The following is a 15,509-nucleotide window of genomic DNA, read 5'->3' on the forward strand; positions in this document are numbered from 1 at the left end:
TGGATGATGATGCCCTGGTAATCAGTTCTACAAAAGTAGATTGAAGTGTGGGTGAGTTGATGGTGAAACCAGGTTGGCAGCCCACCCCAAGCTCTGAAATACCTATGGGCAGTATGATGTGGCAATATACTGAGCTCTTGTTGTTTTATCTGACATGTGGTGGTATTTGAAAATCTTCCCAAGGCCAATGCACACTGGCCTTCATTCAAGTAGTACTGAGCTCTTAGAATTGTTGAGACTTCAGCAAACTTAGACTAAGCAAACATTATAAGGTCAAGAATGTGCCTCAATAGTAAAACAGACATGAATTCTCTTCCCTTCCCATGCTTTTGTGAGTGTTGAGATCACAATACTCTTTAGCATAAACTTGACAAAGAATACTTAAGTATGTAATGTTAATTATTATTATTATCATTATTATTATTATTACTTGCAACATAGTATAAATTTCCCCTTTCTCCAGCCCTGTCATTGAAATGACAGTCTATCTTCAGCAAGTTTGTCATATCCTCTCTCTCTCATGTCCCTCTGATCCCTTCTAAATCCCAACCCCCTACTAGCCTGGTCTCCATCTTTCCCTTTACCCCTATCCAGCGCTGGCTCAACGGGACAAGAAACTCATGGTGTAGTTTGGTGGAATAGTGGCAAAGCCCACAAGCCTAGGGGACACATCAATATCCTGGGGTGCCTGTGGGGATCTGAAGCAGAAATTCTGCAGGATGCTTGTGAGGAAAAGAAAAAGCTCCATTCTAGCCAGTCCTTCTCCGAAGCAGTACCGTTTTCCTAAAGAGAAAAAACAGGAAGGGTAAAGCTTTTTTTTTTTTTTTCTGATTTTTCTAGACAGGGTTTCTCCGTAGCTTTTGGTTCCTGTCCTGGAACTAGCTCTTGTAGACCAGTCTGGCCTCGAACTTACAGAGATCCACCTGCCTCTGTCTCCCGAGTGCTGGGATTAAAGGCCTGCGCCACCACTGCCCTGCTGTGAAGCCAGTTCTTAATGTCATCCTTATAGCAAATCCCTATTCTGTATTCTCCATATGAGGAAGGGCTGAGACCTTGAAAGGAGGCTCTAATCTCTGAGCCTCAGTTTCCTTTGTACTTGTGGTGAGTTGATCCTCACCAGGCTGTGACAATGAGAAATGTGAATTTCCTTCTCTACAGAGGCACTCTCCAGTATGGATGCCATGTAGCAACATCTGTCCTTCCTTCCTTCCTTCCTTCCTTCCTTCCTTCCTTCCTTCCTTCCTTCCTTCCTTCCTTCCTTCCTTCCTTCCTCCATCCTCCTTTGCTTCTTCCCTCCCTTCATTTCTTTCTTTATCTCTTTTTTCTTCCTGTTTATTAATTTTTGAAACAGGTTTCTCTGTGCAACTGCCCTGGCTGTCCTACAACTCCCTCTGTAGACCAGGCAACCCTTGAGCTCACTAAGTTCCTCCAGTCTCTGCCTCCAGAGTGCTGGGATTAAAGATGACTGCCACCACAGGCAGCTGCCACATCTCTCTAAGAACTGGTTGTGTGACCTGAGAGAGACCTCTGATTTAGTTTGAGACTTCATTTCCCCTAATCTATCTCTACAGTTTGACCATCACTTCCTCAGGGTTCAGATACATAGGGCTTGGGAAGTATGGTAGTTTCAACTGACTGGCTGAGGGTTTGATCCAACAGAATCTTCCAAGATGGAGCTATAGAGATGAGGTATCTCTGTTGGTGTGAGCAGTGGCCTGGCACTAGACAGTGATCTCTTACCTATGGAAAAGGGTACAAATGCATCACTCTTCTTAAATTGCCCCTTGTCATCCAGGAAGTGATTTGGGTTGAAGTCTTTGGGGTTGGAGAAGAACTTGGGGTCCTTCAGCACAGAGCCCAGCATTGGAAACACTTCAGTGCCCTGTTGAAGAGGAAGGTTTGATTGATAAGATAGATTTGGATGAGTGTCCTGTTGGCCCATAGGGGTGACATAAATATAATATATGGGAGTTGAGGGGGCTTTGAGGAAGGGGCTATGAGGAATGTGAGGTCATCATCCTTGAGACAGGAGATGTGGGTCTAATGTTATAGGACATAGAATGAATGGGTAAGATAGGGTCTGTGGTCTGTGGTGGGAGGTTGAAGGATATGTGCTTCATGTCTCTCAAGTCAACAACTGAAAGGTATTGGATTTATGTATTCCTAAACAGGATACATGGCAGACATGTCATTCCTGTCTCTAATAGATCTAGGTAAATTTGAGTTTATGTCTTGAGATTTGATGATTGAGAGGCATGGAGTTGAAACTTCTGGTTCAGAAATTCTCGGGGGAGACCCAAGATATAGGAGATTCTACATAGGAGGCTGGAGGGATGTGGTAGCAAAGAAAGAAACCTGTAACTGATAGAGTTAGAGGGGGTTAGGTGGTTTCTAATGAGGAAGAGAGCCTGCGGGGCCATGAAGAAGGCTGGAGATTACAATAGGGTAGGTAAGTCAGCACCTTGGGGATGAGGAAGTCCCGGAACTTGGTGTCCTTGGTGACCCTGCGAGCAAGCCCCATAGGGATCATGTCTCCAAATCTCTGGATCTCATGGATGACAGCCTCTGTGTAGGGCATCTTCAAGTGGTCCTCATATTTGGGCTGCCGGTTCTTGCCAATCACCCTGTCAATCTCCTCTTGGACTTTGGCTGAGAAGAAGAGGCATATGTTTAGGATCCAAGAACCTTACCCTAAGAATGATAATACAAAAGTGTAGAACTGGATGGAGGCCATTAAGGAGTGTATGACATCATCAATCATTTTCAGTACATGCAAGTCATAGGCATTGTTGGAGGAGGTTCATATTAACTGGATCATACCAGAACCATGTGAATTGTGAGAAATGAGATTTAGGCAGGGTTTGGGGCACAGAGAAGTAGGTCCTTTAGGTTCAGTTGATCAACACATCTGTTGATTCAACAACTAGAGGCTAGTGCCCACCAGTTCTCTGTCTGTCTCTGCAGAGAAGGGAGTAGCAATCGAAGAGTCCAGTTTCTTGAGAGATGTTGGGGCTGATCAGAGAAGCATGTTTAGAATCTATATCACTCCCCTTGCAGCCTTACCCTGTACATCTGGGTGCTTCATGAGCAACAGAAAGCCATAGCGAAGGGTGGTGCTGACAGTCTCTGTACCAGCAAAGAAGAGGTTCAGTGTAGTTAGCACTAAGTTCTTCATATAGAACTCTGTATTGGGGTTCTTCTTCTCCTGCAGGGAGGGAAGAATTCAAGTCCAACCCACTCCTTATGCTCTTTGTGCCCTTCTGTTTTACCCTCTTTTCCTGTTCTAAGTCACTTCTGTTTGACCCAGACCTAAGGTGAGAGGAGGGATTATGATGATGACAGCTTCTCTTCACATTCTAGAGCTTTGGAAATGATCCAGTGCCCTAATCCAGTGCTCTTCTCTAATTCATGACTTAGTTGATTATCTGATCTTTAATGTCTAATTTAATTGTCAGTTTTTATTTAATGTGCATTGGTGTTTTCCAAGGGTGTTGTGTTCCCTGAAACTGTAGTTACAGATAGCTGTGAACTGCCATGTAGGTGCTGGGAATTGAACCCAGGTCCTATGGAAGAGCAGCCAGTGCTCACAACACTGACCCACCTCTCCAGCCCTCAGACAATGAGTTTTAGCAATGGGATCCTATTTCTTTTTTTCTTTTTTCTTCCTTTCCTTTTTTTTTTTTTTTTTTTTGGTTTTTTGAGACAGGGTTTCTCTGTGGTTTTGGAGCCTATCCTGGAAATAGCTCTTGTAGACCAGGCTGGTCTCGAACTCACAGAGATCCGCCTGCCTCTGCCTCCCAAGTGCTGGGATTAAAGGCGTGTGCCACCACCGCCCGGCTTGGGATCCTATTTCTTAATTATAGTCTTTAATATTCTCTGAAAAAAAAAATCCACCCCTTGGCCCTTTGCACTTTAGAGTACAAGAAATTTCATCTTGGCCAGGCACCATACACTGGTACCTTGGCCCTTTGCACTTTAGAGTACATGAAATTTCATCTTGGCCAGGCACCACACACTGGTAATCCCAGCCTGCAGAAAGCATACCTAGAAAAACTGCCACAGGTTTGAGGCTATCCTGGCCTCCATAGCAAGTTTCAAGTCAGTCAGGTCTACATTAGCAAGATTCTGTCTCAAAACCAACAGTGACAAAATCTCCATATATATTACAAACAGGTAGGGGGTCACAGTAAAGCTCAGGTCACACAGTTGTAAATGGCTATGAGCACAGGCAGAAACAAATGGTGTGTTATCTGAAAGCACCAGCCCGAGTCAGTGAGGTAGAATGCATGGCCTTCTTGCTGTGACATCAGGAGGTCACCTATTTTCACAGGGCTGCAGCCTTCTCATTTGCAGAATGGGAGTCGAAACTCAACCTTTTTCAAGAGTTGTGGGTACTAAGTACGTGAATAAAACTAAGCCTTTGAAACAGTGCCTGGAACAGGGCAGCCTTGTACACTGGCTGCTCTCTCAGCCTGTACGCCCTCCTGAGAACAAGGGGTAGTACGTGGAGCAGTGAGTTGAATGAGGATTATAGCAAGGGGACTGATGAGTTGTCCTCTGTTAACTCCCTCCTACCTGTCCCTGATTTTACCCTACTTGGCTTTGTTCCTCCCATCATGTTCCCTGGCTTCTGGGTTTACCTGCTGCATACGGATGAGGAAGGAGTCAATGAAGTCCCTTGGGGAATTGGGATCCAGGGTACTCTGGTTCTGTTTCACCTTCTTGGCTATGAAGTCCTCCAGCCCCTTCAGTTCCTTAAAGGCCTGTTGCTGTGGCCCTGGCAGGTGCTTCATCACTGAAGAAAACATCTCACAGAGCTGGTGGTGGGAAAGGGATGAGAAGCCAACGCAGCTGTCACTAGACAAACCCAACAGATGTGACATCTGTCTTAGGACGACAGATGTTCACATCACCTATCCAGGAGTTTAGAGATCCAGGTGGGGCCATGTGGAAACAGACTTCTTATAGTTTAAGTGTGAGGGCTATTGCTCAAGGTTTTAAGTGAGATGGATTTGGGAACACATGCAGGTTTGGGGTGTTCAAGTGAGACTAGAGTGGGAAGCATCCAGTTGTTGGGTAGGAGTTACCTATGTAGATGTTTAGGTGGTTGGATAGCAGTTACCTATGTAATGTTTAGGAAGTTGGGTAGGAGTTACCTATGCAGATGTTTAGGTGGTTGGGTAGGAGTTACCTATGTAGATGTTTAGGAGATTGATGACTTCAGCTAGGGACAGCTCTTCATACACTAATGGGGTTTGGATTGGTGAGTTCTAACAGACTTTCCAACATTCAATGAGTGCTGGATAGTCACAATAGATGAATTACACAATCAACCTAAGTGTCCAAAAGCACTTAGGAAATGGAGAAGGAAAGTGTGAACCATATACACAACTGAATTATTCTTCAGTCATTAAAAACAAATTTATGACATTTTCAGCAAAGTGGGTCCACCTGGAGATAACTATATTAAGAAAATTTAAGCAGTCTTAGAGAAATAACTCATGTATTTTTTTCATTTGTGGTAGACATATGTTAAATCATGTATGCACGTATCTATGTATATATGTGTATGTGTGTATCACTTGGAAGTAAAAATATCTGTCTGAGAGGACAAAGAGAACTAAAGGAGAATGAGGTATGAGAAAAGGGAAAGTAGGGGTCATGGGGGTGATTGGCTCAATATACAATATATGCTTGTCCAAAAAATATATAAAATAGGTATTTTAAAATAGTGCTGATATTCACATGTTCACCTGCATTGCTATTCAAATGGCTGCATGGAGGACCCTTCTTAGATGTGTGAGTGAGCTGTGTTGGAGGACCTTTAACTGGGATGTTTGAGGGACAGTCTGCAGAAATTTTGCTTAGAGATGCAGGAGTTTATGTATTTCCATGGCTGAGTAAAGAACACTCATCTACATAGTTCAATGGACTTGCTCCATATATTTTGCCTATAGCACGTGATTTGAGTGACCTGAATTTTGCAGCACCAGGCACTTGGAAACTGAAGGGGGCTGGAGTATTCAGCATGAATTCCTGTAGCAACCTTGGTTAGAGAGTAAAATAAAATATCATGGTAATGTCCTCTCTCTCTCTCTCTCTCTCTCTCTCTCTCTCTCCCTCTCTCTTTCTCCCTGCCTCCCTCCCCCCTCTATTCCTCCTTCCCTCCCCCTCTCTCTATCTTTCTCTCTCTCTCTTCCTTCCTCCCTCTCTTTTTCCCTCTCTCTCTCCTCCCTCCCTCCCTCCCTCTCTCCCCCCTCCCTCCTTCCCTCCTTCCCTCCCTTCCCTCTCTTCCTGTCTGTGTGTGCATATCTGCTTGTACTGCTGCTTCTGATTTCAGGAGCAGCTATAGAGACTGTGTATTGACATTGGTTCAGGCGCAATTGCCAGGCTGCTTTGAAGGTACCTATTGGAAAGAGGTTGGCAGTTTTGGAGTGAGCTGGCAGCTGTGGTCTGTGGTAGGACAAGGTGAAACAAGTTACCTGCCCGGTGGAGGTAGCTGTGAACTGGAAGCTTCCCAGCATCATCCTCAGCAGTGACAGGAACTCTTTATCCTCATAGTCAAAGCGGTCCCCGAAAACAATAGAACTAATGACATTGGACACTGTTCTGCTCAGGTAGAATGTAGGGTCAATAAGAGCACCTGTAGGTAAGGAGGAGGATGGAGAGCGAGACCTTGGAGCTTAAAAAAGGCTTCCATGATGGATAGCATCAGATACTTTGTATCAGATAATTCAAAATGAGCACTTGCTGCAGCGTGGAGTCCTTCAACTCCACCAAAACCAGGACACCAGGCCCCACAGCAGGACCAGGACTCTCTTCCCTAGCCTAGTTCCCATCCAGGAGGTTGGTTCTGTTTTTCCTAGGGTGTCTTCCCCTTGGTTGGTGCTGAGAACTTGCAGATCTCTGCTTACCATTTGTCTTCCTGAATGCCTCCAGGAGAAAGCCTGCCTCCTCTTGGATGCGCTCCTCGATGCCACGCTTGCCCACACCGAAGTCCCTCAGTGTGGCAATGGAGAAGCGCCTTAGCTGCTTGGAGCACTCCCCGTTGCTGAAGACTACACCTGGGAAGGAGAGTGATGGGCAGAGAGAGGTCAGCGAAGAGGGATGTGGCTGAATACTGACCACCCTTGCTGTTACCCAAGAGCGAGTTAGAGAATAAAATAAAGATGGAGACAGAAGGAGGACAGATGCCAGAGGCACAGAGACAGAGGGACAGGGCACAGGTGAGAGAAAGGAGATTGGAGAGATCTGGGTGTGGATACAGTTGTGAAAGAATTATAATTGAGAGGGAATAATTATAATAATAATTATAATGAGAGGGAAATAGGGAGAGGAGACAAAGAGAGTCTGGGAAGAAACGAGATTTCTGCCATGATATCGGGCTGGGAAATAGATTTCAGTGATGCCCTGACAGTGGAAGAAGAAATCAGAAAAAGGGAAGAGAGACAGCATTCCGGGCAATCACAGAAACTATGAATAATGGGATAGGGTGGGGGAAATCTCCGGAGCATGTTAGAAGCACAGGATTCAGATAGAAAATTCCAAGATGCAAGACAAGGCATGGGTGGTGTGTGTGTGTGGTGAGGGAAGGGGTCAGGAGACAGAGGCAGAAAAAGACAGAAAGATTAGGAAGCAATGGGTCCAATACCCAACACAGCAGGAGGCAGTGATGTGGACGGAAGAGTTAGGGAGAAGGCAGGTTACTGAAGCCTTCCTATTGTTCCCTGCCACATTCCCCTGTATCTTGTCCCCCTCACCATGGCCTTGGAACAGCCAGTCAAAGGTGGCCAGCTCGCCACGCCCACTGAATTCCTCAGCTTGATCCAGCAGAGCCTCCTTGACTGCTTCCTGTCCACATAGTACCACAATTCGGCGAGACCCCAGGTGGATGGTGAACACGGGTCCATAGCGCTCACTGATCTGATGGAAGTAGATGAGCAAAGTTAGAGTAACAGGTCAGACCTTGATGACATGTTTGGGATTCATTTCTCTGGAGTTCTAACAGCTATCAGACGGGATGCCCCAAGATGTGGTCTCACATGCGTAGGAGTTGGTTGCTGGCTCTTCACAATTCCCCCAGCCTAAAATTACACCCCCTAGGGTCAATACCCTACTACAAAGCCTCTATCAAATCTGGCATCCCTCTGTGCCCCATTCTACCCTTCGCCTTGCCCAGTGGCACCTTCATGAGGGAGTTGTACATCTGCTCTGTGTTCAGCTGAAGGTAGTTCCCGATGAAGGGCAGTGGGGTGGGTCCTGGAGGCAGCTTCCCTGAAAATTTCCTCTGCTTCCAGACAGACATGAAGACCAGGACGATGAGGAAGGCCAGCACAGTCACCAGGACCAGTCCCGAGGTCAGCATGGTGGCCGATGAGGGTGACAAGCAGATGGTGATGGCTGCAGTAGTTTGCTCTTATACATCCAAGGTGAAAGGGTGGCCTTTGGCCTTGATTATGCAACTGTTTTATTTCACCTTCAGACTACCACCCCCTATCATGCAACTAGCTTGAGACACAGCCAAAAATCGAAGAGGAGGAGGCCGCATGAGGGAGTGGACTGAATTTGTGACGTCTGAGGAAGAAGTACTCCAGGGCTATGTGTTACAGAAGAAAAGGACAGTAGACAGAAGCCAGAAGTGAATCCTTCATGACATTTGCATTGGATACCCTTCTGAGCTCTGGGTGTGGGTTCTCCTGGAAAGAGACCAAAATGATGTGATATTAGGGTCTCATTGGCTTGAAACAGGAGAAATGGCTATAAGTTTGGAAGTTCATTTTCTTTCTAGTTTGAGACAAATTCTTTCTATGTAGTCCTGATTGGCCTGAAGCTCAATATGTCGATAATAAAAATCTACCTGCCTCTGCCTCCTGAGTGCTGGGATTATAGGCCAACATCACTACCCCTAACTCCTGAGCCTTTCAATTAAGAGAGTCCTGGATTTACGGAAGGGGAGATTTCAGGACTGTAGGTTTTGGATCTTGAAGCAAGACTGTGGATGAGGAGTACCTGGGAGAAACACATGGAAATTCCAAGAGGATCTTGGAGTAAATACCTGTACCCAGGCAGGATATACTTTGGTTTTGGCCCTAGACTATATTTGATACTCAGAACCATTAAGGAAGTTCCTAAGGCTAGTGTATAGGAATGTAGAATCTAGAAAAGTTGGGGAAGACCAGAGTCCTATTTCAAAGGAACTTTGCACAGTACTAGAGACAATATCTGAGGATCATGGTCATCAAAGGGTCTGTCATTGAAGAATGATGATAACAACCACCAATACAGTAGAGAAGTTCTAATTTACAAAAGTACCCCCATTCCTATCCAGATCCTTAGGAAAGGCTACCAGGTTCACTGGCTCATGGCTGTTGTAATTTACAAAAGTTCCCTATTTTATATATGGATGCACTGAGAATAGGACACAGAGGGTGGTATGGGGGCCACATACATGAAAAACCTGTAAGCCAAAGCCATCAAAATCTTCCTTAGCCTACATTTTCAGCTTTCTCTTTCTAGACTTCTTTTCCCGGCCAGTGGCAGGAGAACATGGAGCAGGTCAACATTGGGATGTGTGGTAAGCAAACTGATGTCTGCACTGCCTGGGGATGTTAATAGCAGGAGGTGAGATTGGGGGAGGGGCTTAGGTAATCATTCAGCATGGGAAACAAAAGAGGACCCTAGGATGCTAAAGCTGGCCACAGAAAAGGAATAGTCCACTGTTTTTCAACATTGATTTTTTTTTTATAATAATTAGGGTAGTTACCTTTTGATAAACCTGTACCCCAGTAAGATTATGTGTATCCCATCTATGGAATGTTAATAATTATGAAATTGTCACATGCTCAACCTCACTGAGATTGCCAAGATCATAAAGGATTTGTAATTTGACTTGTTTTTTTCTTCACTGCATGTCCCACCTCATTCTAGGAGTCATTCAGGGACAGGGTGGGTGCTGAGATTGAGATCTGCAGTGGACAAAAGAAAAGACACTAGCAGTTACTATGTCAGTTTCAAGCAGACCCAGGAGGGAGGGGATGGGGTTGGCATTGAGATTGTCCCCAGAAAGCACTGAGGCCAGAAAGAAGTTAGCACTGAACTTGACACCAAGGGGATTTTAGTAGAATCACCTCTTAGGCTAAGAGGGATCTTGGGAGTGGAGGTAAGCTGTTACTGGAATTACCTGAATTGAAGGCATACGTGTGCCATCATACAGTCTCTGGATTTGGTTCCAGCAGATTCTGACATAAACATCAGGTACTTGCTGAGATTGACCTGAGTTAGATCCTGGAAAGGACCTCTGGTGGTGAGGCTGGAAATTCTATAGCTAGCATGTTGCTCATTTTATTCTAGGCTGTTGGACTCTGAGACAGGTTGGAGAGACATGAAACGCAGAGAGGAAAGCTATTTGTTGAGTTTGGAGGAGAAAGAGGCAGGGAATGGGATTAGCCTAGGCTTGGCAGGTAGCAATCTCTCCTTAATCCTTATTACCAGCCTGCACCTGCACCAGCCCCAAACCTGGACCTCTCCTCCCCCCTACTTCCACTTGAATAGGAGAAAAGGAACCATTTTGGAGACATTGTTTCTCAGTGAAGGTGGTACCAGCAAGGAGCCCAAGTGTTCAGGCAGGCTCCCGTGATCTGTACAGGGGATGGGGTGGGAGGACCAGAATGGGAACTGAGGTTGAAAGCTCAAGAGAGATCAAGTGCATTTGCTCTTAATTATTTTTGTGGGCCCATGAATGTTAGAGCAGAAACTGAAGTCACGTGGGAGAGACATGGGCACACGAACAAGGGGTGGGTGCCTGCAGTCACCTGGAAGAGACATGGGCAAGTGAATGTACCACAAGACAGGCTTCCAGAGTGAGTTAGTGGTGATGTAGAAAATCCCCTTTGATGGACCTCAGTACCCTTTCTGGTTGAGTGATTAAGATCAAGGGTAAGGCATGAAATGGAACCCTGACTTGGGCAGATACCACCCTCCACCACCTCACAATCCAGTCAATCTCCCTAAAATCTTCTCTTTTGTTGTGTTTTCTTGAAGAGCTGACTTCATTGACAAACTGAATTTTATGGGTTCTAGGACTGAGTTTATGTATCTCTCGGTAGTAATATATTGAAGAGGTGTAAATGACCAGCAACTAGAATTAACCAGGCTAGCTTTATTATAAAATATTCAGCTTTAATAAGGGTAAGAAAAGGGGGGACTTACAAAGCCAGAGTTCCCGCGAAGCACAGGAAAAACAAAGAGGGAAAATAAGCCCACATCGATGGTTTTATAAGCTATTTGGGGCCCCGGGGGATCACACCCCACAAACAAGGTGATTGGTTGATATTCCCCATCAATATATGAGTTAATACATAAAACCAACAAATATTAGCTATTTTTCCAAGTGTTATTGCAGCTTATTAATCTATAAGAAAAAGGAGATGGATTGATGTTACTCTAAACCTCAATCTGCCTTTTGTAATCTATGGTTTTCATCGTAGCATAGAGGGTCCAGCAGTTTAAGACCATTGCCAAGTGTTCTTCCCCAGAATTCTCTGCCCCACATCTTCTAGCACTATGAAAGTTAGCCAGCAAGGAGACAATTTCCTGGTCAGTTCAAGATTGATCTATGTCCTGCAGCCAAAGTTGGTGGTGTCTTCAGCAACAGGGTCCTAACATCTAGTTATGGGGGAAAGGCAGAACTATAGCAACAGCCTGTCTTGTTTTGAGTGCCTCCAGGACCAGCCAGAAGAGAGTATTTGAGAAACCTCCTTTCCCAATACTTATTTACTGAAGTCAATCATTACTACCCTTCTATCTCTGCAGCTGTGATTAGGAAATTTGTTCTGGAAGACTGGTGCTCTATTGAGCAACTTCTGAGCAAGCATAGATTATTATTAGATGTTTAGACTGTTCTGATAGAGCTGAAGCCTGCACGGGACATTGCCTTGCTGTCTATCTTCCCTCCCTTTACCTTACTATCCACTTATTTTCTTTCTCCTTCCTAGCAAGTCACTGTGGTCCCCAAGAGTTCTCTGTGTTCATGGATGTCTTCATGTTATTATCATTTTGACAAGTAATTTACAATAGGTACTTTTTCCTGGCTTAGCTTTGTTTACACATTCTTCCCTATGTATCATTTTGAGTATGTTTGGGGTCTCTGTGGAAAGGCATGTTGCGACATCTGTGTACTAGTTACTACTCTGTTTCTATGATAACACACCATGACTAAGACAAAGTACTGGAGTTTATTTGGACTTACCATTTCAGATGGAATTGTCGGTGGTGGTGGAGAGCATGGTAGCTAGTGGCAGGGACTGTGGCAGTAGCAGGAGACTGAGCACTCACCTCTTCAACCCCAAACACAAAGCTAAGAGCAAACGGAAAGTGGTATATGGACTTTTAATTTAAAATCCAAGGTCAAGTGACATACTTCCCCCTGGGAGGCTATACCACCCAAACCTCCTCCAACAGAGCTACCATTGTAGGACAAATCTCATTCAAAGCACTACAATACCCATGTGGAATGATTAATTTGTATTTGTACCAATCTCAGTTGGATTCTTATGGGAACATAATCAGTGGGTATATACTTCATATCAACATCTTCATATCTGTGTATCTGAGGGTGTCTCTGTGTGTGTACATGCTCACTGATGTGCCTAGATCACGACCCCCCGAGGGAAACCACCAAAAACCCAGAGCAGACCAGACTGCAAAATGCAAGGTTAACTCCTTTATTGCAAGTACAGGCTAGCCAGGAACTTCTCCTCCAAAACCCTGAAACAGCAAGGTAAAGAGAGAAGTTAAAAGTTTCCTTTGCGGGTTAGTTTTTGAAAGGTGATACTACAAGAAGGCCTTTCAGAGCCGCTTTGGCATGGGTGCAAGGTCTTTTGCTTTTTCCCATCCTGCTATGTTAGTTTATTCTTTGTTTTCCTTTATTACCAGGTGACTGGCTGAGTGTCCTTGTGCTTTGGAATTTCTCAAGTGGGAAAGGAAAAGGAAGCTAGTCTGTGTTTCTAATTTTAAAACATTCTGCTGGGAAAATTTTGTCCTTTTTGAGAATAAGGGGTGAGGGTCTCACACTCACCATTCTCTGCAGGTAAACATCTTAATACATGCGTGTTTTAGGATGTTCCCATTGTAGCATGTCTACCATGTGTATGTTCAATGTGGTGCTTAACTCCATATTTATGCTTGTGTGAATATATGTTCAAGAAATGACTATTTCTAACTAAGTGGATATTTTTGTGTCCATTATGGTGTACATTAGCAGACACATGGATCCATAGTGTGTACAGATGAGCATTTGGTACCTGCACATGCTTGTCTGGGTTTAGATTTATACATAGCCCTCGACCAGTTTCATTTCTGCTCATTAGTAAACAAATAACCCCTACATTTTTTTCAAACCCTTGTCTTCAACATTATGTACAAAGGATGATATAAGGTCAGAGGGGACTTGGCATCTCTCACTAAGTTTCTGAGAAATGAATAGAATAGCCAGATTATCCATATTGGCTATGAGTAGTCATGTATCTGAATCTAGAGAAGCAGGCAGGTGAGAGTTAGGAGAGAAGGTAACAGAAACAAAGAGATGTGAAGTTGCTCTGCTTTAGATTTGTAGATGTAGAAAACAAGCTTGGGCCCAGGAAATCAAGGAAGATTCTCTGGGAACTGGAAAAGCAGAAAAAAGTCACTGTCTTCCTTGATGTCAGTCTAGTGGAAGCCACTCTGGGCAGAAGCCCTGACCAAGAAGGTCAGATGATAAATACAGGCTACTCAGTCTCAACAACCACAGAGAACGAATACATGGACAATCAGAGAGGTAAAGGCCCCTGTTCTGAGATCATTAAAGGAAGACATGCTACAGCTGTGGGACTTTACAATTTTGAGATTGCTATGCTTCCGAGCAGGTATGGGAGGTACCAGATTAGCTGCTCAGAGTGAAACTTACCCTTCACCTTGGGACCTTTCATCAGCAGCAAGAATTAATAGCAAAAGGTGGAACTCAGTTTCCGTGCCAGCAAAGAAGAGGTTGAGGGTGATGAGGACCAACTCCTTGAAATTTAATTCTGTTGGGGTCACTTTTATCCTGAAAACAAAGTGGATCACCAACAAAAGAACCCCATTGAGCCTTTATCTTACCCTTTTCTCTGTGTAGAAGAGATGTATTTGTGAAAGGAGGAAAGATGGATTAAGTAAGTCCAGAAGAAACAATGAAAGCTAAGGTGCTGGTTTCTGAAGTTTAAACTGAAACATAGAGAGTGAGCTGCCAAAGTTCTCAAATCTAAGACTTTTAAGGTACACTCTGACTTTCAACAATATGTCTGTTGCATAGATGGTCTTAAAATTGTAATTTTAAAGTTTCTTTATGCTAAACTTTGTAGATTTGAAGTATATTTTAGCAAAATATGGTATATATACATGGTGTTTTGGAGAACAAGGGAACTGTCCTTTGCCACAAAATGGGTAGAACTGGAGGAATTAGTTTACTTGAAACAAGTCAGGCACAGAGGCAGTTACTGCATGTCCTCTATCATGGATGGAAGCTAGGAAATGTTGAATTAAAAGTAGGCCAGGTTCACAAAGAAAAGGGGTGCTTTTTTGACCAGTACATGCTGTCTTCTTTTAAGGAAGTATCACATGCAAGTCCACTAACATGCAGCTAATACGTGATGACTATTCTTGGTTGTCAACTTTAAGTACAAACTTAGACTTTTCATGACAATGAGACTCATCTGCTCCTGTCAGCACCACTCTACTTCAAGAGGATGATGAGCAACTTATGACATTGGTTAGCCATCTGGGCAAGAAATGCTCTTTCCTGGACTGCTTGATGCTATGCTGTACAAACTGGACATGCAAGACCCAGAGAGAAATGACTGCTAAACTTGCCTAAAGCTGAAAAGATCCTTCAGGGTTCCTGCTTCATAAAAAAGTCTGCCAGACATTCTGCAGCACACATAAGGAAGTGACTGATAATTTGCCAATATAAGTGAAACTGTTTTTAAAATTTCCTGCTTTGTGAAAAAGTATGCCAGATATTATGGGCCAGTTAGGCTAAAGATGGGTGCTCCAATGATACAGAAGAACTTTGGGTGACTGTCCAGGCAGTGAGATGTCTCTGCCTACTCTAGAGTTTTATTTATTTATTTATTTATTTATTTATTTATTTATTTATTTATTTATTTAACTTTATTCGTTTATGGAAAGATACTTAGAAGGTTTTTTATTATTATTTATTTATTTATTTGTTTATTTTTTATTGAAAAATTTCTGCCTCCTCCCCGCCTCCCATTTCCCACCCCCTCCTCCCACTCCTCTCCCCTCCCCCACTCCTCTCCCCCTCTCCCCACTCCTCTCCCCCTCTCCCCACTCCTCTCGAACTCCCTTCACTCCATTCCCCCTCCCTCTCAAGTCTGAAGAGCAGTCTGGATTCCCTGCCCTGTGGGAAGTCCAAGGTCCTCCCCCCTCCATCCAGGTCCAGGAAGGTGAGCATCCAAACAGGCTAGGCTCCCACA

The 15,509-nt window shown here is 44.2% G+C and overlaps 1 protein-coding gene and 1 pseudogene across 1 annotated transcript; both read right to left on the reverse strand.

The window, feature by feature from the left end:
* Positions 1–402: 402 nt before the first annotated feature.
* On the reverse strand, positions 403–8,374 carry LOC130869333 (cytochrome P450 2A3-like). The gene is made up of 9 exons (XM_057761325.1): positions 8,186–8,374; positions 7,761–7,923; positions 6,915–7,064; positions 6,483–6,643; positions 4,641–4,817; positions 3,064–3,205; positions 2,462–2,649; positions 1,741–1,882; positions 403–783 (listed from the first exon to the last, which is right to left on the reverse strand). Exons 1-9 carry the CDS (start codon positions 8,363–8,365, stop codon positions 602–604), a joined length of 1,485 nt encoding a protein of 494 aa, XP_057617308.1. The 5' UTR covers positions 8,366–8,374; the 3' UTR covers positions 403–601.
* A 4,348-nt stretch (positions 8,375–12,722) lies between these two features.
* LOC130868671 (carcinoembryonic antigen-related cell adhesion molecule 3-like) overlaps positions 12,723–15,509 on the reverse strand; it is a 74,304-nt pseudogene continuing 71,517 nt past the window's right edge.

Source organism: Chionomys nivalis, chromosome 2, assembly GCF_950005125.1.
Source record: "Chionomys nivalis chromosome 2, mChiNiv1.1, whole genome shotgun sequence".
Classification (NCBI taxonomy): Eukaryota; Metazoa; Chordata; class Mammalia; order Rodentia; family Cricetidae; genus Chionomys; species Chionomys nivalis.